Here is a 22,760-nt window from a genome sequence, read left to right on the forward strand (position 1 = left end):
CTGGCAGGAGGTGTTGGCAAGCCTTGGATGGCGGCTTCCCAGTCACCTAGGGCCAGCCTGAATGCAGGCAAGCCTCTGATATTGGCTGTTCAGCTGCCCCGGGCAGGTCTGAGGTGCAGGCAAGTGTCGGATGGCGGCTGCCCAGGCGCCCAGGGCCGCCCGAGGCTCAGGTAACCAGGGCTGGCCGAGGCTTGCACAGCCGGCAGTGGTAGAAGCAGAGGTGTGATGGGGGCATCGCCTTCCCCTGACCGCCAGGTCACTTCCTGCCCCCGAGGGCTCCTGGATTGTGAGAGGGGCAGGCCAGGCTGAGGGACTCCCCCCCCCCCACTGCCAGTGCATTAATTTTTATGCACTGGGCCTCTAGTCCTATCTAATAAAAGAGTAATATGCAAATTGACCATCACTCCAACACACAAGATGTCTGCCCCCATGTGGTCAAAGATGGCTGCCCCCATGTGGACACAAGATGGATACCACAAGATGGCCAGCAGGGGAGGGCAGTTGGGTGGGACCAGGCCTGCAAGGGAGGGCTGTTAGGGGTGACCAGGCTGGCAGAGAAGGGCAGTTAGGAGCAAACAGGCTGGCAGGGGAGCAGTTAGGCATCAATTAGGCTGGCAGGGGAGTGGTTAGGGGGTGATCAGGCTGGCAGGCAGAAGCGGTTAGGGGCAATCAGGAAGGCAGGCAGGCGAGCAGTTGGGAGCCAGCAGTCCTGGATTGTGATAGGGATGTCCGACTGCCCATTTAGGCTCGATTCTGGTTGGGCCTAAACAGGCAGTTGGACATCCCTAGAGGGGTCCCAGATTGGAGAGGGTGCAGGCTGGGCTGAGGGACACACCCCCCTGTGCACAAATTTCGTACACTGGGCCTCTAGTTATATTATAAACATCAATGAAAGCAAGTCCTGAAAATGGCTTTTGGATCTACTATTCTTACTTCCCCCTACTTTCTAGAAGTTGCTTTGGATCTACTATTCTGACTTTCCTCTACTTCTGAACTCCAGAAATGCTTCTAGCAGAAAAGTCCCTAAAAAAACCTAACAATGGCCTTTGCTAAGAAAATCCTTGCATTAAAATTTACATGTGTATTAGCAATTAAACTAAGAATGAATGCTTATCACATAGTTTATTCTGTTGCAACTTATCCAGTGGAGTTTCTCTGAGGTGTGTTTAAAATATTTTTATTGGATACATGCTCTCAAAGATTCATTAAATATATTACAATCCAAACTTTTGGGGTTATCCTCACAGGAAATTTATTTCAAATATATGTATTTTATATCATTAATATTACCCCTGGCTATATTTTACTTCTACTGTTAGAATACCCGTGTTATACATTTAAATGCTTTTTAAGTTATCCTAGTGCTACAAAGAAATTTTCCCCAGCTTGCAAGCAGAAATCTGGAACTGTATACTCTGGTTAATTAATTTCCTTTTAAATTCCTTTCCTTTGACAGTGAAAACCCTAATTCCCTTTAACTATCTGCTTTCTTTCCTCATAAAATTAAATATGGAACTCCCATTTGACTCAGTAATCTCACTTCTAGGAATATACCCCAAGAAATCAGAAGCACCAATAAGAAAGAATATATGCACCCCTATGTTCATAGCAGCACAATTTACAATAGCTAAGATTTGGAAACAGCCTAAGTGCCCATCAGCAGATGAGGGCATTAAAAACTGTGGTACATCTATAGTTTCATTATTCTCTAGATTTTGAGAGCCCTTTTCCCATCAAAGCATTAGAGTTAAGACCAGAGCTTTGATATTGATTTTTTTCTTATTTATGTTTTTCTATTATTTCTTTCTAAACACTTTTGACAATGACATATTTTCATTCTTTGTTGTATATATTTACTTCAAAATTTGTGACAGACAAATAAGGGAACATTTGAAGTATATTTATAGAGCTGAAGAGCAATATCTTGATTTTTTAATGTTTTGGGTCAGCCTATTTCAGCTGGAAATACACACTACCACCCATTTTAAATATCATTTAGCAATAGCAGGTTTAACAAGGTTTAGCAATTTCTCAAACATACTTCAACTTTCTCTCTTAAATTTTACCTGCTTGATAATTGTTTTCTCTGTCTTATTAACAACTTATACATCAGGTTGAGGTCTTTGCATCATTTAAACTACTCTAGCCAATATCACCACTAGCCTCCCTCTTGTTTCAATCATTAAGCAAACTTTAGACTTGATTTAACTCAAGTTCTCTTCTGCATAAAAACCGTGAACTTATGAAAGTCTTTACAGCTTAATAACTACCATCTCACATGATCCTGAATTTCTTCCTCTCATTTTGTCTATTTTTTTCCCCCAATCTCCTTCATAGCTCCTTTTCCTTTTCTAATTTGTTGGTGCACCTGAACTATTTTTTCTAGGCAATATCTCTTTTACTCTGCCCTCTCTCTAGGAAGTTCTAGTAAGTGAGGTGATTTCAAGTAGGCTGATGATCTCTGCATTTATATCTGCAGGAAAATGTTACACTATTCTGACTTCAACTTATTGTTAGACATCTAGATCACTTAGATGCATTTTTCTTACACTTTTCCTTTTTTCTATTTGAGAGTCCTTGAGCAATTTGATTAATTTCTTTATCTTGTGTCTTTTATTTGTGTGTGTATGTGCGCAAACTTCAGATAAAATAATATGTACATCTTAGGGTTATAATGAAAAATTTAGATTACATAGATAAAATGTGTACAACTGCATCTGGAATTAGGCGACCATTCATTACTATTCAGCATTGAGCGTTCTTATTTTATCTTATGATTTCCTATTGAGAGTCCTCTAGTTGTGCATCTTTCAAGATTTTTCATGTGGCACTCATGACTGTGTTCCCTTCCTTGCCAACAATAAATCTCATTTAAATACATTGTTTATTGTTCTATTTTCTTGACTCCCATTTTCAGTTGTCGGCATGTCTTGCCATTTCTGTTTGCTTTTTAATTTGTTCCCTTTATTCTCTCACTCACAACACTACTTTTACTCTCAGTGTCTTTATCTCATAGCTGAAATATTGCAGAGACATGCTAACATATGGTTAACATATATCTTTTTCTTTTCCTATTCAGTATTTTAAAATCAATGCAATCAGAATCATTTTTCTAAAGCCCAGATGTGATTAACTCTCCCCTATGTGTTGTGGACAATATTTTTGAACTGACATTTACCCTATACTATGTATTTCTCTGAAACTCTAGATCTACCTCTCAGTTAAATGGAAGTTAATTAATTTGGCTTTAGGTAAGAGTTGAGAAGCGGAGAAAGAGGAATGCATTAATGGGTTTGAGTTTCAAATGCAGCAACCATTTAGGTTAATGAACTATTCCAGGCAATAAATATTTTTCCAGAGTAATGAGTAAGAACAAAATTTCTCATCCTTAGAGAATTTATAAAAATTCTGTATCAGGGGATAAGAGAGTTGAGGAATAGGTTAGAGGATTTAGTGGTTCTGAATAGGATCTCTATGTTTGGGGACCTTTACTGTCATCCACTAACATGGAGTGGGAATAGCAGAAAGAGAAAAACGAGATAGATTTCTGCAATTTCTTCTCCTTGTAGAGATCTAAGGGGAACGATAATTAAGTTGCTCCTTTAACTCAGGCAAAAAAGCCTTAGAAAGTCACACAGTCTTCCCCTTGAAAAGATTCGTATAGAATTAGCAAAAGGGTGTTCTCCTTTCTAGTGTGACGTGAAACTAAAGACAAACCTTAGAAACCTGACAAATTTTCCTGCACGGCAATTTGCCACAGTAACACTATCGGTGTTTTATAACTTATACAGAGAACTACTAGGTCTTAAGAGTAATATGGGCAAGGGAAACAAAGATCCAAGGCTGTGATGTACATGAATAGATGTTTGAGGACCAGAACAGAGGATGGATACTGACATCATTACTTCTTATCACATTGAAATGATGTAATTGCTCCAGAACCAAGCTGAACCTGGGTTTAGGGAGGCAGCACAAATACATGAAGATGATTCACTAGAGTGAGGTGGTGGAGTTTGGTAGGAGGGGAAGACTGATATTATGTTAATAAAAATATTTATTTTTTTACAGTGAAATGGAGTTTTGCAACTGAAACATTAATTTTAATTCTTTCAATCACTTTATGCCCTCATAAAAATTAAGCTTCTTAGTTAGCATATGAAGAGCTTTCTAATATTTCTGCTATCAATCCACAAAATTTCCCTCATTTCCTGTTTTTTCCTACTAGGGTACTTGCATTGGCTCATACCATATACCAGCAAGAGACACTATGTCATAGTGATTAAGAGTATGACCAATAGAGTCGGGCTGCTGGTGTCATCTCTCCTGATTCAATCTGCTTCCCTAGACTTATCTACTAGCAGTTTCCATTAAAGGTGATGCTTAAAATTGCCTGTGGAGATTCTCAGATGTTGGTCCCTGTGTTTTTACAGATCTCTATACTGGTAGTCTCTAAGAGCTCTTTCCCTATTTTAAGTTTTGGTTTAGGCATTAATTCCACCAAGAATCTATAACTTTTTAAAAAAGATGTACCTTTTCTTCCTACTCTTCCCATTGTAGCCTATGATTATTATTTATTATCCTCTGATGACTAAATTGTCAAACTGTACAAACTAATCTTATTTTGACATTGTTTTGTCCCAAGCAGCCAGCCTATCTCCAGGGGCAAAGTAAGAGTTCCTTAAAAGTTTTTGGAAATAAAGAAAGAATGACTATCACATTTGCCTTATTTTTTAAAAAATGTGTTTTAAAGGTATTTTAGTCTCTGGAATTAGACTGTGGAGTTCTCATTTCACTTTTCCTCTTTGGGTTCAGTTTCCTCCATAATATTTAGTTCATGGAATCCTTGTGATTGTTGATTGCTATAGTCCAGGCAAAGTCCCTGGCAGATAGGAAGTTAAAGCTCTCACTCCTTTGACTTCCTCCTCCGCCCCTCAGCCCCCCACCCCCCATAACCTGCTGTAATACTTATTGTAATGTGTGAGGGCACTAATCAGTGACCAGTACACTATTGTTTTTTCTGCATCCTTTGGTTTGTTTGTTAACCCTCACCATAGAATATTTTCCCATTGATTTGTTGAGAGAGTGGAAGTGAGGGAGGGGTGGGAAGTGAGTGAGAGACACATGCATTGGTTGCCTCTGGCATGTGCTCTGTCTCAGGCCTGGGATGAACCTGCAGCCCAGATACCACCCTTCACCAGGAATCAAACCCCAGACCCTTCACTCTAACCGCTGAGCGACAATGACTAGGAGAGTTCCTGCATTCTTTATAAAGCTTGTGAATTTTGGTGCCTCTTATAACCTGTTCAATGTCCTGTGAAGAAATACTAAGGGCAGAGTTTAGAGACTGCAATTTTGAACATGAGCCAATAGGCACTTCACATTTCTTTCTCAACCCCCATTAACACTTAATCACATGGGCAGATATTTCCATTTGTAAATAGCTGTAAAGAGTCTATGTCTTTGGTTTTCTCTGCATTTCAAAGAGGAAAGAATTTTCCATGAGAAATTTAATTAGTTTGGTATATTAATGGCTTCACTTATTTCTAGTAATCTCTACCCCACATGAAAGCACAGGTGTGTTTTCCTAAGGTCAGGTAAATTGAGGCAAATTGTTTCAATCAAGGCAGTAACAAATAACAGCATTAGAGTGCTGGAGACAGAGAATTACCTTGGGCAGTGGTCGGCAAACTGCAGTTCGCCAGCCACATTCGGCTCTTTGGCCCCTTGAGTGTGGCTCTTCCACAAAATACCATGGCCTGGGCGAGTCTATTTTGGAGAAGTGGCATTAGAAGAAGTTTAAGTTTAAAAAATTTGTCTCTCAAAAGAAATTTCAATCGCTGTACTGTTGATATTTGGCTCTGTTGACTAATGAGTTTGCCAACCATTGACCTAGGGTTTACAGGCAACTCTTCAGAAAAGGAGCACTAATCTAGTCTGAGGGGAAGATATAATTAGCTGTTAATCAGGTACCTTTTTAGATAGGGTTATAGAGGAATTGAACTTTTGAACCAAACTGAGAAAATTCTTCAGTTCTCAATACTTCACTGTGGCATTTTAACTCAGAGCATTGTCCACATTCCTAAACTCTTCTCCCTTTCCAAAACTTACCTCATATCATACCAATATTTAAGTGAATGTTCTGCTAGACTACTTTCATTCAGGTGAATTTTGTATTTATTATAATTAAAGGAATATTTTCAAATATGATGAAATCATTGATCTCTAATAAGAACATTTCTGGTAATGTGTATAATGTTGCTATGAATACTTATGCATTCATTCAGAAGGTATTTATTGAGAATCTATGATATGACAGGTAGTGCTACAGATATCAAACACAAAGGGCGAGCAGGTACTGACCACTCTCTAGTGATGCATGTAATAAATATTTCAAATGAGTACAACCCCTTCAGATTTCTTTTTTATAATACAAATTAACATTAGAAATATCTATTTTATTTTTCAGAGGTACCCAATATTGCCATCTCTGATTTTTAAGCAGATTAATCATATTTTCTAGGACTAAAGAACTAGAACTTTGAATGACGAAAGAAACTGAAATTGCCAAACAAGAACATACTTACTATTATAGAAGGTAATCCTGGCTTCAGTTGACTGTGTAATCCTGATAGTCCCGAAGGTGAAACTGAAAGTATAAGTGGGGTCAGTTAACGTGCCCAAATGCTCCTCTTATGAAGACATACCCATTCACGGATAATTGTTTTCTAGTAGAAAGTGCCAAAAGATTCTCACTAAAGATTCCATTTCATTTTAAACCTAGAGAACTATTTCTTATATTGGAAAGCTGAAACAAAAAGTCATGTATTTTAAATGTCTGAGAAATATAAGGTATTTTTTTTGAAAGAGATGATTTCTGATTTCTCTGGGAAAGATTTTTACACAGTGAAGGAAGATTGAGATGACTTTTATAATCTCAGACTCTTAGGGATGTACAGGGCCCCTCTTGTGGCTAAGTAAAGGGCCCTTCATGACCAAGTTCAAACATGACTAATGATTTTAATATGCACTGAATTTTGGCAAAATACCTAGAGGGAGCAGTGGGAATAATGTCCTTGGAGACAATAAGATGTAACAATTTCAAGAGACACATTGCAAGTGCAGAACAATAATTGTATGATGGAAAGATCTGGCTACTCTTCAACCCATAGATAACAAAGTGTTAACAAAAGACAAAAAAATTGCTTTGTCTGCTTTTTCTATAAAAAAAATCTTGAAAGTAATATAGACACAATTTTTAATCTGACAACTGTACATACTTTCCCAGGGTAAAAATATGTTTGTATCATAATTTTTCTGTATTGTACTCTCTTTATGTGTAAGCCATTATCTAAAAATTTTCATTATTAAAATTTATATATTAAAAATCTCATTTTTAATAAACATTATTTTTCTGTTTAAATGATCACAAGAGGAATTTCTGATGTAAAACCCACTTACATATTAGAATTTTGAAGTGTATTGCCACATTTTTCTTCCAATGTATATTTCTGCATGATTTACACACCATATTTGGGTTTCTCTGTGTCACTTTTGGCACTGTGGGATCTGAAGGAATACCACCCTCATTCCTTGCTTGAGTTTTGAGTCAACAAAGGAGCAAAAAGTAGGCAAGTAAATGGAGATTAAAATACCAATTTTATTATAGATAGAAATATTTAAAACGTGGCTTTGGACATCCTGATAAGAACCTCCTGAATTAGCCATATCTGTCAGATAGACAGTTGTAGAAACCCAACTCTACCCCACCACTTGGGGCAGAGCCTTTTGTTTCATGAATTTGAACTGTCTGATATCTATTTGTAGAAAAAACAATATAAAACAGGAGAGGGAATATTACCTCTCAGGTAAGTCTGTGTTCAACCCCAGGGGAGGGATAACAGGAGAGTGGCCAGGGATAATAGGAGAGTGGAGGATTATTGATAAAAATCCTGCAAATTTTAGAAATAAATCAGAAGAATGAATGTCTCTACAATGCCATGATTTAACAGGGCCAATCAATAATTATTTAATTATGCAGGAAAATGCACAAGCATTTGACTTGGCTATGTACTTTTGCCTAATCTCCAGACACTGTGAAGTGAAACAGTAGCTGTAGGTTTGTGTTCAGTAGAAAACATAGTCTAAAGATCATAGTTTTAGGGCACTATTGGATATTAGCCAATTCAATATCTATCAGATACTGAACAGCAGTCTTCTTTTGTAAAAAATTTATCTTTATTATTGAAAGTATTATCGATGTCCGCGTTTTTTCCCCCATTGACCCCCTCTGCCCCAGCCTGCCCACACTCCAGGCCTTCATCACACTATTATCTGTGTTCATGGGTTATGCATATATTCATATAAGTTCTTTGGTTTATCACTCCTACCCTCCCCTCAACATCCCTTACCTTCTCTCTGAGAATCATCACTCTGATCCATGTTTCCATGTCTCTGGATCTATATGGTTCATCAGTTTATTGTGTTCATTATATTCCACATATGAGTGAGATCATATAACACTTGTCTTTCTCTGACTGGCTTATTTCACTTAGCGTAAGTCTCCTGGTCCCTTCATGCTGTCTCAAAGTGTAAGAGATTTTTTTTTTTTACAGCTGCATAATATCTCATGGTGTAAATGTACACCATTTTTAATGCACTTATCTACTGATGGGCACATGGGCTGTTTCTAGATTTTAGCTATTGTAAAATGCACTGCTATGAACATAGGGGTGCATATATTCTTTCTGATTAGTGTTTTGGGTTTCTTTTTTTTTTTTTTTTAAATAAATCTTTATTCAGATTATTACAATTATTTCTCCTTTTTCCCCGCATAGCTCCCCTCCACCCAGTTCCCACCCCACCTTCTGCCCTTACCTCCCCCCCCACTGTCCTCATCCATAGGTGTATGATTTTTGTCCATTCTCTTCATGAACCCCCCATATCCCTTTCCCCCTGAGAATTATCAGTCCACTCCCTTTCTATGCCCCTGATTCTATTATATTCACCAGATTATTCTGTTCCTCAGGTTTTTAATTCACTTGATTTTTAGGTTCGCTTGTTGATAGATATGTATTTGTTGTTCATAATTTTTCTCTTTACTTTTTTCTTCTTCCTCTTCTTTAAGAATACCTTTCAGCATTTCATATAATACTGGTTTGGTGGTGATGAACTCCTTCAGCTTTTTCTTATCTGTGAAGCTCTTTATCTGACCTTCACTTCTGAATGATAGCTTTGCTGGGTAGAGTAATCTTGGTTGTAGGTTCTTGCTCTTCATCACTTTGAATATTTCCTGCCACTACCTTCGGGTCTGCATAGTTTCTGTTGAGAAATCAGCTGACAATCGTATGGGTGCTCCCTTGTAGGAATTTAACTGTTTTTCTCTTGCTGCTTTTAATATTCTCTCTTTGTCTTTTGCCCTTGGCATTTTAATTATGATGTGTCTTGGTGTGCTCCTCTCTGGATTCCTTTTGTTTGGGATTCTGTGCACTTCTTGGACTTGTAAGTCTATTTCTTTCACCAGGTGGGGGAAGTTTCCGGTCATTATTTCTTCAAATAGGTTTTCAGTATCTTGCTCTCTCTCTTCTTCTGGCACCCCCATAATTCTGATGTTGGTATGCTTAAAGTTGTCCCAGAGTCTTCTTACATTATCTTCAACTTTTTGGATTTTTTTTTTTGCTTTTTGCTTTATCGGTTGAGTGTTTTTTGCTTCTTTGTATTTCAATTCTTTGACTTGATTCTTGTGTTCCTCTATTCTGTTTCTGGGTCTCTGTATAATATTTTTTATTTCAGTCAGTGTATGTTTAATTTCTAGTTGGTCCTTTTTCATATCTTCGAGGGTCTCGTTATATTTATCGGCCTTTTCTAGGATATTCTTAAAAAGTCTTATAACCGTGGTTTTGAATTCTATATCCAGTCGTTTGTTTTCCTCCATTTCTTTCGTTTGTGATCTGATTCTTTGACCCCGCATTTTCACTGATTCCCTGAGTTGGTAAGGTAGATATTTGTGCTAGGTTTCCAATATGGCCCAGTGGGTCTGCTTCCCCAGTTAACCTGAGGTGGACACTCTTGATGCACCCCTTTGTGGACTGTGTGTATAGCCTTGTTGTAATTAAGTCTTTATTGTTGTTGGTATCACTGGGAAGAATTGACCTCCGGGCCAGTTGGCTGTAAGGATCAGCTGTGTCTATGCTGGGAGAAGTTCGGTGCTGGAGACAGCCTTATAGGATTAGACTTGCCAAATTGCAATAGCCTCTGTGCTCAGCTTGGATGGGGTGGAGTCTCAGTCTTGGCTTCCTGTCAGCCTTGCCCTTGCGCGCATGTGTGCTTTCAGTCCTCCGCCTTCCCCAGCTCGAGTCTCCGCCTGAGAGTCCAGACTCCCCCCACAAGAGCGTGGGTCCCCAGGGGCTTGCCTGGAACCGGGGTTCACTGCAGTCAGAACTGGGGCTCAGTGCAGTCAGGATCCTCTGACTCCCTTCCACTAGGGAAAGCCTGTGGCAACCTCCGCAGCCTTTGTGCGCACTGGCCCGCGTGCGCCTTCAGACTTCTGCCTTTCCCAGCTCGAGTCTCCGCCCGAGAGTCCAGACTCCCCCCGTAAGAGCGTGGGTCCCCAGGGGTTCGCCCGGAACTGGGGTTCACTTCAGTCAGAACTGGGGTTCAGTGCGGTCGGAGGCTTCCTTCCCCCTTCCGCCAGAGAAAGTCAGCCAGGCTCTCAGCCGCCCTTCCTCTCTGCGTGCACAAAGCCCCTTTGCCGTACCTCCAATTCTCTGTGTGCTTTTCTTTCCTTCTAGTTGTAGAATTTTCACTCAGCCAGCTTTCCTGTGGTTCTGGATGGTGTCCATTCTGTCTTTTAGTTGTAGTTTTGAAATTGTTGTGAGAGGCAGCAGTTTAGGTGTTTACCTATGCCGCCATCTTGGTTTCTCCTCAGTGTATTAGGTTTCTTAGGATATATTCCTAGAAGTGGGATCACTGACTCAAATGGCAATTGCATTTTTAATTTTTTGAGGAAACTCCATACCATTTTCCATAATGGCTGCACCAGTCTGCATTCCCACCAGTAGTGAACTAGGGTTTACTTTTCCCCATAACCTGCAGCATTTTGTTGACTTGTTGATGGTAGCCATTCTGACAAGTGTGAGGTGATACCTCATTGTTGTTTTAATTTGCATCTATCTGATGATTAATGATTTGAGCTTTTTTCCATGTTTCCTTGCCATCTGTATGTCTACTTTGGGGAAGTGTCTATTTATGTCCTTTGCCCATTTTTAAATTGGAATGTTTGTCTTCCTGATGTTAAGTTGTATGAGTTCCTTATACATTTTGGAAATTAACCCCTTACCATATATATCATTGGCAAATATTTTCTCCCATGCAGTGGGTTCCCTTTTCATTTTGTTGTGGTTTCTATTGCTGTGTGGGAGCTTTTTGTTTGGATGTAGTCCTGTTTATTTTTTCCTCTGTTTCTCTTGCCTTGGAGATATATCTGGAAACCTATTGCTAGGAGAGATGTCTGAGATTTTGCTGCCTATGGTTTCTTCCAGGATTTTTATGGTTTCATGTATTTCATTTAAGTCTTTTATCCATTTTGAGTTCATTCTTGTTTATGGTGGAAGTCGCATGTACCTGTCCAATTTTTCCAACACCATTTATTGAAGAGATTGTCTTTATTGTATGTTCTTGCCTCCTTTGTCAAATATTAATTGAGCATAGTGGCTTGTGTGGACTTCTGGGTTCTCTTCTGTTCCATTGATCTATATGCCAGTTCTTGTGCCAGTACCAGGCTATTTTGAGTATCACATCTTTGTGGTATAACATGATATTTGGTATTGTGATCCCCATAACTTTGTTCTTCTCTCTTAAGCAGGCTGCAGCTATTTGGGGTCTTTTTTGGTTCCATATACATTTTTGGAGTATTTGTTCCAGATCTGTGAAATATGCCATTGATATTTTAATGGGGATTGCACTGAATGTATAGATTGATTTGGGTATTATGGTCCTTTAATTAATTAATTAATTAGTTAATTAATTTGTTTAAAATATTACATATGTCTTCTTTTTTAAAAAATCTGTAAATTTTTATTTTATTTTATTGATTAAGGTATTACATATGTGTCCTTATCTCCCTATTGCCCCCAATCCACCCACTCATGCCCTCACCTCCCGGTTGTCTGTTTCCATTGGTTAGGCTTATATGCATGCATACAAGTCCTTTGGTTGATCTCTCCCTCTTACTGCCACCCTCCCTTAACTTCCCTTTGAGGTTTGATGGTCTGAAAGATGCTTTTCTGTTTCTGGATCTGTTTTTGTTCATCAGTTTATATTGTTCATTATATTCCACAAATGAGTGAGATCATGTGATATTTATCTTTCTCTGACTGGCTTATTTCACTTAGCACAATGTTCCCCAGTTCCATCAATGCTGTTGCAAATGGTAAGAAGTCCTTCTTTTTTATAGCAGCGTAGTATTCCATTGTGTAGATGTACCACAGTTTTTTAGTTTACTCATCTGCTGATGGGCACTTAGGCTGTTTCCAAACCTTAGCTATTGTAAATTGTGCTGCTATGAACATAGGGGTGCATATATCTTTTCTGATTGGTGTTTCTGATTTCTTGGGATATATTCCTAGAAGTGGGAGCACTGGGTCAAATGGGAGTTACATTTTTAGTTTTTTGAGGAAACTCCATAATGTTCTCCATAGTGGCTGCACCAGTCTGCATTCCCACCAGCAGTGCAAAAGAGTTCCTTTTTCTCCGCATCTTCGCCAACGCTTGTCATTTGTTCATTTGTTGATTATAGCCATTCTGACAGGTGTGAGATGGTACCTCATTGTTGTTTGATATGCATCTCTCAGATGATCAGTGACTTTGAGCATATTTTCATATGTCTCTTGGCCTTCTTTATGTCCTCCTAATCTCTTTGAAAAGCAATGGGAATTAACAACAGAGGGGAATTAACAACAATAATAACAACAATTATTTGTCTTAATTTATTAAGGAATTTTAAACAAAATATCACCTCACTTTAGATTTCAGAAGCAAAACATCATTGTATAATTTATGTAGATAATAAACAACAAAGAAAATACTTACTTTTCTGACAATCATAGTCTCAGATAGTCACTTAATCCCAAAATCCCTCAGGGTGACAAAAACTGAGCTGAATGTGTCAGCAGAGTTAGGTAGGTGCATGGCCAGTCACATATTTTTTTGAAGCCTTACTCAACCTCACAGGCAGGATTTCTCTATCTCTAAAATCTTTTAGAGACTCTCTCAACAAAATCTTGATCTCACTTTAAATCTAAGCAATATTTTCTTGTACTCCTTTAAGTAAAATGCTAAACAAAAAAGCAAACAAATAGTCTAATTATAAAATGAGCAGAGGTCCTGACAGACACGTCTCCTAAGAAGACATACAAATGGCCAACAGATATATGAAAAGATGCTCAACTTCACTAGTTATCAGGGAAATGCAAATCAAAACTACAATGAGATACCATCTCAAATAACAGCCATCTGTTAGAAAGGTTATTATCAACAAGGCAAGTAATAACAATGTTGGTGAGGTTGTGGAGAAAAAGGAACCTTTGCTCATTGCTAAATGTAAACTGGAATAGCCACAATGGAAAAACAGTGCGTTTTCTCAAAAAATTAAGGGTAGAGTTACCATATGATCCAGAATTTCTTCTTCTGGATATCTACCCCAAAAACTTGAAAGCATTTGTTTGCAAAGACATATGCACCCCCATGTTCATTGCAGCATTATTCACGATGGCCAAGACATGGAAACAACCAAAGTATTTTTTGACAGATGATTGGATAAAGATGATGTGGTACATATACACAATGGATTACTACTCAGGCATAGGGAAAGATAAAATACTGCCATTTATGACAACATGAATGGATCTTAAGAATATCTTGCTAAGCAAAATAAGTCAGATAGAGTGAAGTACCAAAATATTTCACTCATATGTGGGATATAAAACTGAAAGCAACATATGAACAAACCAGAGAAACAAACAAAAACTCATAGACACAGACAGCAGTATGGTGGTTACCAGGGGAAAGGAGGTGCGGGTGGGGTAGTACAGGGACAAATATATGGTGATGGAAGATAATTTGGTTTTGGGTGGTGGGCACACAATGCAACATACAGATCACATTTTATAGAAATGTGCACTTGAAACCTATACAACCTTATTAATCACTGTCACCCCAATAAATTTAAATAAAAAATGAAAAGAAAAAAGGGGTAAAAAAGCTAGTGGGTGTAGGACCTCTTTTTGGTTTTTAGAGAATTTGAAGATATGGTGCCTTTGGCACACTAGAACATTTAAAAAAGATGTACGCAGTCTGTAAATAAGTAAATAAATACTCATATGCTTGCTGACTCTGATTCAAAAGTCACCAATACATCTAATTTCTAAATAACTGTGGGCGTAAGAAATGTCCTAAAGGTAGCAGTGGGGACTGTATTCTTGGGGACAGATGTAGACTTGAGCATCAGAAACAGAAGATATGCAATCAATATCACCATAGGTCTTTTAAAATTAATAGTGAGTGATTTTCCTTATGTATCAAGTTTTATAAATACATATTTTTAATTGTTAAAAATAAATCTGATAATAAAATAGAAAATACATGTAAAATCATACATAGTATAGAGCAGTGGTCGGCGATCCACATGCTGCTCTTTGGCCCCTTGAGTGTGACTCTTCCACAAAATATCACGTGCGGGTGCGCACGTACAGTGCGATTGAAACTTTGTGGCCCATGAGCAGAAGTCGGTATTCAGCTCTCAAAAGAAATTTCAATCGTTTTACTGTTGATATTTGGCTCTGTTGAATAATGAGTTTGCCAACCACTGGTATAGTGATAGCTCTTGCTAGTATTTTTAAAAAATAAATCTTTATTGTTCAGATTATTACAGTTATTCCTCTTCCCCCCTCCCATAGATCCCCTCCACCCGGTTCCCACCCCACCCTCTGTCCTACCCCTCCCCCACTGTCCTCATCCATAGGTGTATGATTTTTGTCCAGTCTCTACCTGCACCCCCCACATCCCTTTCTCCCGAGAATTGTCAGTCCACTTCCTTTCTATGCCCCTGATTCTATTATATTCACCAGTTTATTCTGTCCATCATATTTTTTATTCACTCGATTTTTAGATTCACTTATTGATAGATACGTATTTGTTGTCACTTTGTTGTTTATAATTTTTATCTTTACCTTTTTCTTCTTCTTCCTCTTCTTAAAGAATACCCTTCAGCATTTCGTTTAATACTGGTTTGGCGTGATGAAATCCTTTAACTTTTTCTTATCTGTGAAGCTCTTTATCTGACCTTCAATTCTAAATGATAGCTTTTCTGGGTAGAGTAATCTGGGTTGTAGGTTCTTGCTATTCATCACTTTGAATATTTCTTGCCACTCACATCTGGCGTGCATAGATTCTGTTGAGATACCAGCTGACAGTCATATGGGTACTCCCTTATAGGCAGCTAACTGTTTTTCTCTTGCTGCTTTTAATATTCTCTCTTTGTCTTTTGCCCTTGGATTTTAATTATGATGTGTCTTGGTGTGGTCCTCATTGGATTCCTCTTGTTTTGTGTTCTCTGCGCTTTCTGGACTTGTAAGTCTATTTCTTTCACCAGGTGGGGGAAGTTTTCAGTCATTATTTCTTCAAATAGGTTTCCAGTATCTTGCTCTCTCTCTTCTTCTGGCACCCCCATAATTCGGATATTGGTACACTTGAAGTTGTCCCAGAGGCTCCTTACACTCTCTTCATATTTTTGGATTCTTTTTTCTTTTTGCTTTTCTGCTTGGGTGTTTTTTGCTTCTTCATATTTCAAATCTTTGACTTGATTCTTGTGATCCTCTAGTCTGCTGTTGGATCTCTGTATATTATTCTTTATTTCAGTCAGTGTATGCTTAATTTCTAGTTGGTCCTTTTTCATATCCTCGAGTGTCTCACTAAATTTATCAGCTGTTTCTAGAATATTCTTGAAAAACCTTATAGCCGTGGTTTTGAACTCTATATCCAGTCATTTGCTTTCCTCCATTTCTGTCATTTGTGACCTGTTTCTTTGTCTCTGCATTTTGGCTGCTTCCCTGTGTTGATAGAGTGGCTTTGTATGCTAGGTGTCCTATAGGGCACATTGGCTCAGCCTTCCCAATTACCTGAGGTGGACACTCTTGGTGCACCCCTTTGTGGGCTGTGTGCACAGTCTTGTTGTAGTTAAGCCTTGATTGCTATTGGTATCACTGGGAGGAATTGACCTCCAGGCCAATTGGCTTGTGAGGATCTGTTGTTTGTGCTGGGAGAACTTCTGTGGTGGAGACACCTTTATGGGGCAAACTTGCTTCAGTGGGGCTTTGGCGCTCACTGAATATGCCCCTTGACTGTGTCCCCATGGATCTGAGGAGTTGTAATCTGGATGGTCCTACTTTGACCCCTGGGTACACTGGCTCTTGGATCTCCAAGGAGGTGCAAATTTAGCCTCTGCCTGAGGCCACCCAGCAGGAGCTACATTGAGATCGGCAGATTCTTCTTCTTTGTTTGGGGTTTGAGATGCCCAGATGAGGCCCAGCTGTGAAGCAGTGCAAGCTGCTGTGGGGCCTTGGACCTTCTTTTGGAAGTTCTGGCGCTCTCTGACCCAGCTGCAATTTGTTAGGTAATTTTAGATTGCAAAGGCTAGGCCAGTGGTCAGAAAATCGTGACTCGTGAGCCACATGCGGCTCTTTGGCCCCTTGAGTGTTCTAACATCACTTCTCCAAAATAGACTTGCCCGGGCCGAATACCGACTTCTTCGCATGGGCCACGAAGTTTCAATCACACTGTACGTGCAGGCTCGCATGTGGTATTTTGTGGAAGAGCCACACTCAAGGGGCCAAAAAACCGCATTTGGCTTGAGAGCTGCAGTTTGCTGACCACTGGGCTAGGCCATTCATATGCAAAAGCCTCTGTGCACAGCTTGGGTGGGGCGGGGTCTCAGTGCAGAGCAAACAGCTATGGCTGATCCTCAGCACTGCCCTAAGAGGCCCCCGGGTCTCAATGTCCCTCAGTAATCGCTGCAAGCACCTCTGAGAGAACGCCACCCTCAAGTTTTGCCCGAAGCCAGACAGTCCAGTTTCTCCCCGTATGAGTCTGGGTCCCCAGAGTCTCGCCCGGAACTGTAGTTCAGAGCAGTCGGGAGCTTGTGTCTCCCTCCCGATTGAAAAATACAACCGTGTACTCAGTTGCCAGCCCTTTCTGGTGCGCCCGCCTCTTTACCTCTGCACTCTACTTCTGCACCTCCTCTGAGTCTCAGTGTGCTTTTCTCTTTCCTTCTAGTTGTAGACTTTCCACTCAGCCAGCCTTCCTGTGGTTCTGGATGATGTCCGTTTTGGCTTTTAGTTGTAGTTTTGAAGTGGTTGTGCAAGGCAGCAAGTTTAGGTGTTTACCTATGCTGCCATCTTGGTTTCTCTCTTCTCTTGCTAGTATTTTGAATATGTACATCCACACATTTTGTATATCCATGAGCATATTCATTAAGCATATTTAATATCTAGGATCAATTTAAAAAAGTAAAACATAAAATTCTATATTTTAGCTTTATAAACACAAGGAACTAAACATAAGCTTTAGCATAAAATTCCTGGGTATAGTTCTTAATTTATGAATGCTTCATTACTTTTTAAAATAATTTATGTTTTTGCACATTTTAAAAACTCTTCATTAAAATTGCTGCAAAGTATTTATTTGAAGTTTTGTATTTGAAGGACTTCCACAGAAACACACTTGTTAAGAATAATATGAAAATAGATTATTTATTAGGATGTCACCAAAGATTTAATAGTGAAATATCAATTGTTGGGTGTGAGAAAGCTACTTTTGCTCCACATACACATTTTCAGATTTATTCCATTTATCCCAGTCTATAAGCATTCAGATGTATTGGTTATTGTGCTATAAAATAGGAAATATTTGTACATGGGAGCTAAATTTACTCCCTGAGTTAAGCTCATGGAATCTGAAAGAGATTGACAGTGGGAACAATATTTTATGAACAAACCTTTGTGGGGTATCTTCAATATACTTCTTCTGATAAAGTCACATCCTTTACTTCTACCAATGTACATAAAAGGTCAAGAAAAACAAAATATTACATAGCCATTCCCCCCCACCCCCATAATGTTCTCAAAGTGATAGACTCATCAGAAAGTGAAAAGGGTAATGTAAACACTGGTTATTTTAAACAGTGCTTGAAAAATATTAAATAGCTAGCCCTAGCTGGTTTGGCTCAGTGGATAGAACATTGGCCTGCTGACTGAAGAATCCCAGTTTCAATTCTGCTCAAGGGTACTTGCCTGGTTTGGACTCGATCCCCAGTAGGGGGAGTGTAGGAGGCAGCCTATCAATGATGCTTTCTCATCATTGATGTTTCTATCTCTCTTTCCCTCTACCTTCCTCTCTGAAATCAGTAAAAATATATTTAAGAAATATTAAATAGCTAAAATATTATTTAGCTAAATTCTACATCACAATGAATATGAGAGGAAGTAACAGGGGAACTTCACTGGAAAGGTTTATAAGACAGGAGATTTGAAGAAGGGTGGGTGGTATTACAAACTTGTGTATATTATTTTTAATACAATTTTTCCTTATATGATTGTCCTGGGCCATGTTTGAATTTATGTCTGTCTGAGTAGGAGTATGCCAATAGTCAAGATGTAATGTCTATACCATAAAATTTAACAGTATGGCTTGGGCAGTGTGGCTAAGTGGTTGAGCATTGACCCCTGAGCCAGGAGGTCACAGTTTCATTCCTGGTCAGGTCACATGCCAGGGTTATGGGATCCATCCATGGGGGGGGGGGGGGGCGCGCAAGAGGCACCTGGTCAATGATTCTCTCTCATCATTGACATTTCTCTCTCTGCGTCTCCTTTCAGATCTCTGAAATCAATAATATTAAAAAATAAAAATAAAAGCATATTAAAGATGTTAACAGAATGTATTTCTAATAATATTTGAGGATGGGTCATAATTGTACTAGAACTAATTCTGAGTATTGCTCCTTAGTAAGTGGCAAGGATAGCCCTGTGATACTTTATCTATCAATTCAGATGACAACTGACTGGAGTTGAAGTAGAGGAGAAGCTTTATCAAACTTGCTGTGATAGCCTGTCCTTTGAGTGAAGACTATACCAGAGATAGAAGATCAAGCTCATTCATTATCAACATGAAGCTTACAATGTCCAGTAGGTGGGGAAAAGGGATGGTGGATCAACTATAGAATATTTGCATAGTGCAGGTCTAGAAACTGTGCACATCGCTTCCACACCCAACCTGTTAGCTATAATATAGGCTACATAGTCACATCTTACAATGTACAAATATGGCAGAAAAATGTGTTCTACTGTGTATCCAGGGATAGCAACCAAAATGTTTGGCAAAACAGAAATTTCTACCAGATAGTAAGAATAAATACCTTAGAATTTAGTTTTAATGGGGAGTAAAATATTGAATAGTCAGGATTCACACTAAACAAGTCTAACAACAAAGTGAGAATGCCCATATGACTGGAGAATAAGTCGTGTAGAGACAAATAATATTAGAAGCTTGGGGTTTTCTGCCTATTTATCTCTCCTTTTAATTGGATTCACTGACTCCTTTTTTCCGCTGCATCTTTAAGAAGAATGCCATCTTTTTAATTGAGTCATGGAAAGCTTGTTTTACTTGCTTGTTTCTCAGTGTGTAAATAAACGGGTTCAACATGGGTGAAATGGAAGTAATAAGGAGTGAAACACCTTTATTTATAGCTACCTCGTCCTTGGCTGAAGGTTTGACATAAATGAAGATGCAGCTTTCATAAGTAATGGATACCACAATCATGTGGGAAGAACACGTGGAAAAGGCCTTTTTCCTTTGCTGGGCAGAGGGAAACCTTAGAATAGTCCTGACGATATAAATGTAGGAAAGAACCACACATATGAGGGTCATGATGAATGTCAACACGGCACACACGATTACCATCTGTTCTATCAACCAGGTATCTGAGCAAGAGATCTTCAGGAGAGGAGATGCATCACAGAGAAAATGATCAATGACGTTTGAATCACAGAATTTCAGGCCCAAACCCAGACTGATTGGTGGGAGAATGATCATCAGTGCTGCTACCCAACAGGAGAAAATGATGTTCTTGCAGACTCTGCTGTTCATGATGGTGGTGTAATGCAGGGGTTTGCAGATGGCCACGTAGCGATCATAGGACATGGCAGCCAGCAGAAAAAATTCCGTTACTGCAAAGAGGTCTGTAAACAAGAGTTGACTGGCACAAGCATTATAGGTAATGGACTTGTCCCCAGATAATAGGCTATATAGGAATCTGGGAACGCAGGCAGTTGTGAAAGAAATTTCTAAGAAGGAGAAATTTTGAAGGAACAGATACATAGGTGTTTTTAGGTGGGAGTCAATCAGAGTGAGGGTGATGATGGTTAGGTTTCCAGATATACTCAACATGTAGGAAAGAAATAGAAAGATAGAAAGCAATATTTTCAGTGGAGTGTCATCGTTCAGTCCCAGCAAGATGAAGGTTGTTAGTGTAGTTTTGTTTTTCATCCTTGATTATCTTGCTCATTCTGCTTCAAATAATAAGACTTTATATGAGGAACTCCAGAGTCCTGGTCATCTTCTAACCTCAAGAGAAGTAAATCAGTGAGTGATTCCAAATCAGTGGGGAAGTAAGCATATCATCCATTCCAATGTTTGATTATCTCTCTTTGTCACATAAACTGACTGTTCATAATTAAATCACATATTTGCACTGCTGCTTGTAATTACAATTTAACTGTAATTGGTGTTGCTTTGACATATCCTATCAAATCTATCTATATATATAAAAGCCTAAACGACCGTTATGACTGGATGACCGGAACAATTGGCACAACCAGTCAACCAGTCTCTATGACGTGCACTGAACATCAGGGGGCAGATGCTCAATGTAGGAGCTGTCTTCTGATGGTCAGTGCACTCCCTCTGCTCCTCCCCCTGCTTGGCCCCGATAGGGGCAGCCAGCTAGCCAGCCTCCCATGGCCCCCTCCAGCTGGCCTGGCTCCTCCAGCCGCCCTTCCCCCCAGCTGGCTCCCTCTCCCGCAGCCCCTTCCCCAACTGGCCGGACACCGCATTGGCCCTGATTGGGGGAGGGTGGCCAGCTATCCTCCATGGCCCCTTCTTGTGGCATGCCAATCTCCCAGGGTTCCTCCCTCCTGCTGGCCCCCCTCACACTCCCACATAGGCCTTGATCGCTAGCCAGGCCAATGGATCCCACTTGTGCACTAATTCATGCACTGGACCTTTAGTATCTAATAAAGATGGAATATGCAAATTGACCATCATACCGATGGAGGTGCCCATAGCCACAAGATGGCAGCTCCCAGTCCCCTCAGCTCCACCGGAGTTCCATAGTCCTTGCAGCCCAGCCTGGGGGGTTGCAGGTACACGGTGTGGCCAGACCTGCCCTAGGCCCCTCAGCCGCATAGGGTTGGCAGGAGGTGCAGGCAAGCCTCAGATGGCGGCTTCCCAGTCACCTAGGGCCGGCCCGAATGCCAGCAAGCCTCAGATGTCGGCTGTTAAGCTGCCCAGGGCTGGTCTGAGGTGCAGGTAAGTGTTGAATGGTGGCTGCCCAGGTGCCCAGGGCCGCCTGAGGCTCAGGTAACCAGGGCCGGCCGAGGCTTTGTGCAGCCTGCAGTGGCAGAAGCAGTAGTCTGATGGGGCATCGCCTTCCCCTGGCCACCAGGTCACCTCCGGCCCCTGAGGGCTCCCGGATTGTGAGAAGGGGCAGGCTGGGTTGAGGGAACCCCCTGCCAGTGCATGAATTTTCATGTACCAGGCCTCTAGTCCTATCTAATAAAAGAGTAAAATGCAAACTGACCATACCTCCGCTACACCCACAAGCCAAACCCACAAGCCACGCCCACCAGCCAATCAGGAGCGAATATACAAATAAACCCAACCAAGATGCCTACAGCCACAGAGAGCAGGAGGGAGGCTTGTGTTTCCCTGGTAATGGAGGAAGCCAAGCTTTCCACCTGCCCTTGCAGGCCTAGGCCTCCACTCAAGGCTACAAAGTTTTACTGATAGAAGATACATGAACCCAAACAGAAATGGCAGCAGCCATGGAGCTGGAAAGAGCAGGAGGCTAGGGTTGCCCACAGTGATGGAGGAAGCCAAGCTTCTGCAGCCATGGCTGGCCCAGGCCTCTGCTTAAGGCTACAAAGTTTCAATTATAGAAGATACATAAATCCCAACAGAAATGGCTGCCACCTAGGAGCAAGCAGAAGGCTTGGCTCTACTCCAGGCTACAAAGTTTCAATTGTAGAAGATAAATAAACCCAGAGACCAGGGCCTCCGCTTGGGTCGCCAAGGGGCATGGCCGGCCTGCAAACCACCACAGACCCCTCGCCCAGGCTGCCCCACGCCCCAAGGGAACCCCCACCCTGATCTGGGACACCCTACAGGACAAACAAGCTGGCCCCCACCTGTGCGCCAGGCCTCTATCCTATCTAATAAAAGAGTAATATGCAGATTGACCATCACTCCAACACACAAGAGGCCTGTCCCCATGTGGACACAAGATGGCCAGCAAAGAAGGGCAGTTGGGAGGGACCAGGCCTGCAAGGGAGGGCAGTTGGGGGTGACCAGGCCTGCAGGGGAGAGCAGTTGGGGGGGGGGGGACTAGGCCTGCAGGGGAGGGCAGTTAGGGGCAAACAGGCTGGCAGGGGAGCAGT

General features: G+C 40.5%; 1 protein-coding gene across 1 annotated transcript in view; it reads right to left on the reverse strand.

The window, feature by feature from the left end:
* Nucleotides 1–19,623: 19,623 nt before the first annotated feature.
* LOC308244234 (olfactory receptor 6C2-like) overlaps nt 19,624–22,760 on the reverse strand; it is a gene marked incomplete at both ends in the record, with an annotated part of 28,924 nt that continues 25,787 nt past the window's right edge. Inside the window, one exon of the mRNA XM_080660206.1 lies at nt 19,624–20,285. Within this exon, the coding sequence (XP_080516332.1) occupies nt 19,624–20,285 (662 nt within the window). The remainder of the gene's footprint in view (nt 20,286–22,760) is intronic.

Source organism: Plecotus auritus (assembly GCF_963455305.1).
Source record: "Plecotus auritus genome assembly, chromosome: 3".
Classification (NCBI taxonomy): domain Eukaryota; kingdom Metazoa; phylum Chordata; class Mammalia; order Chiroptera; family Vespertilionidae; genus Plecotus; species Plecotus auritus.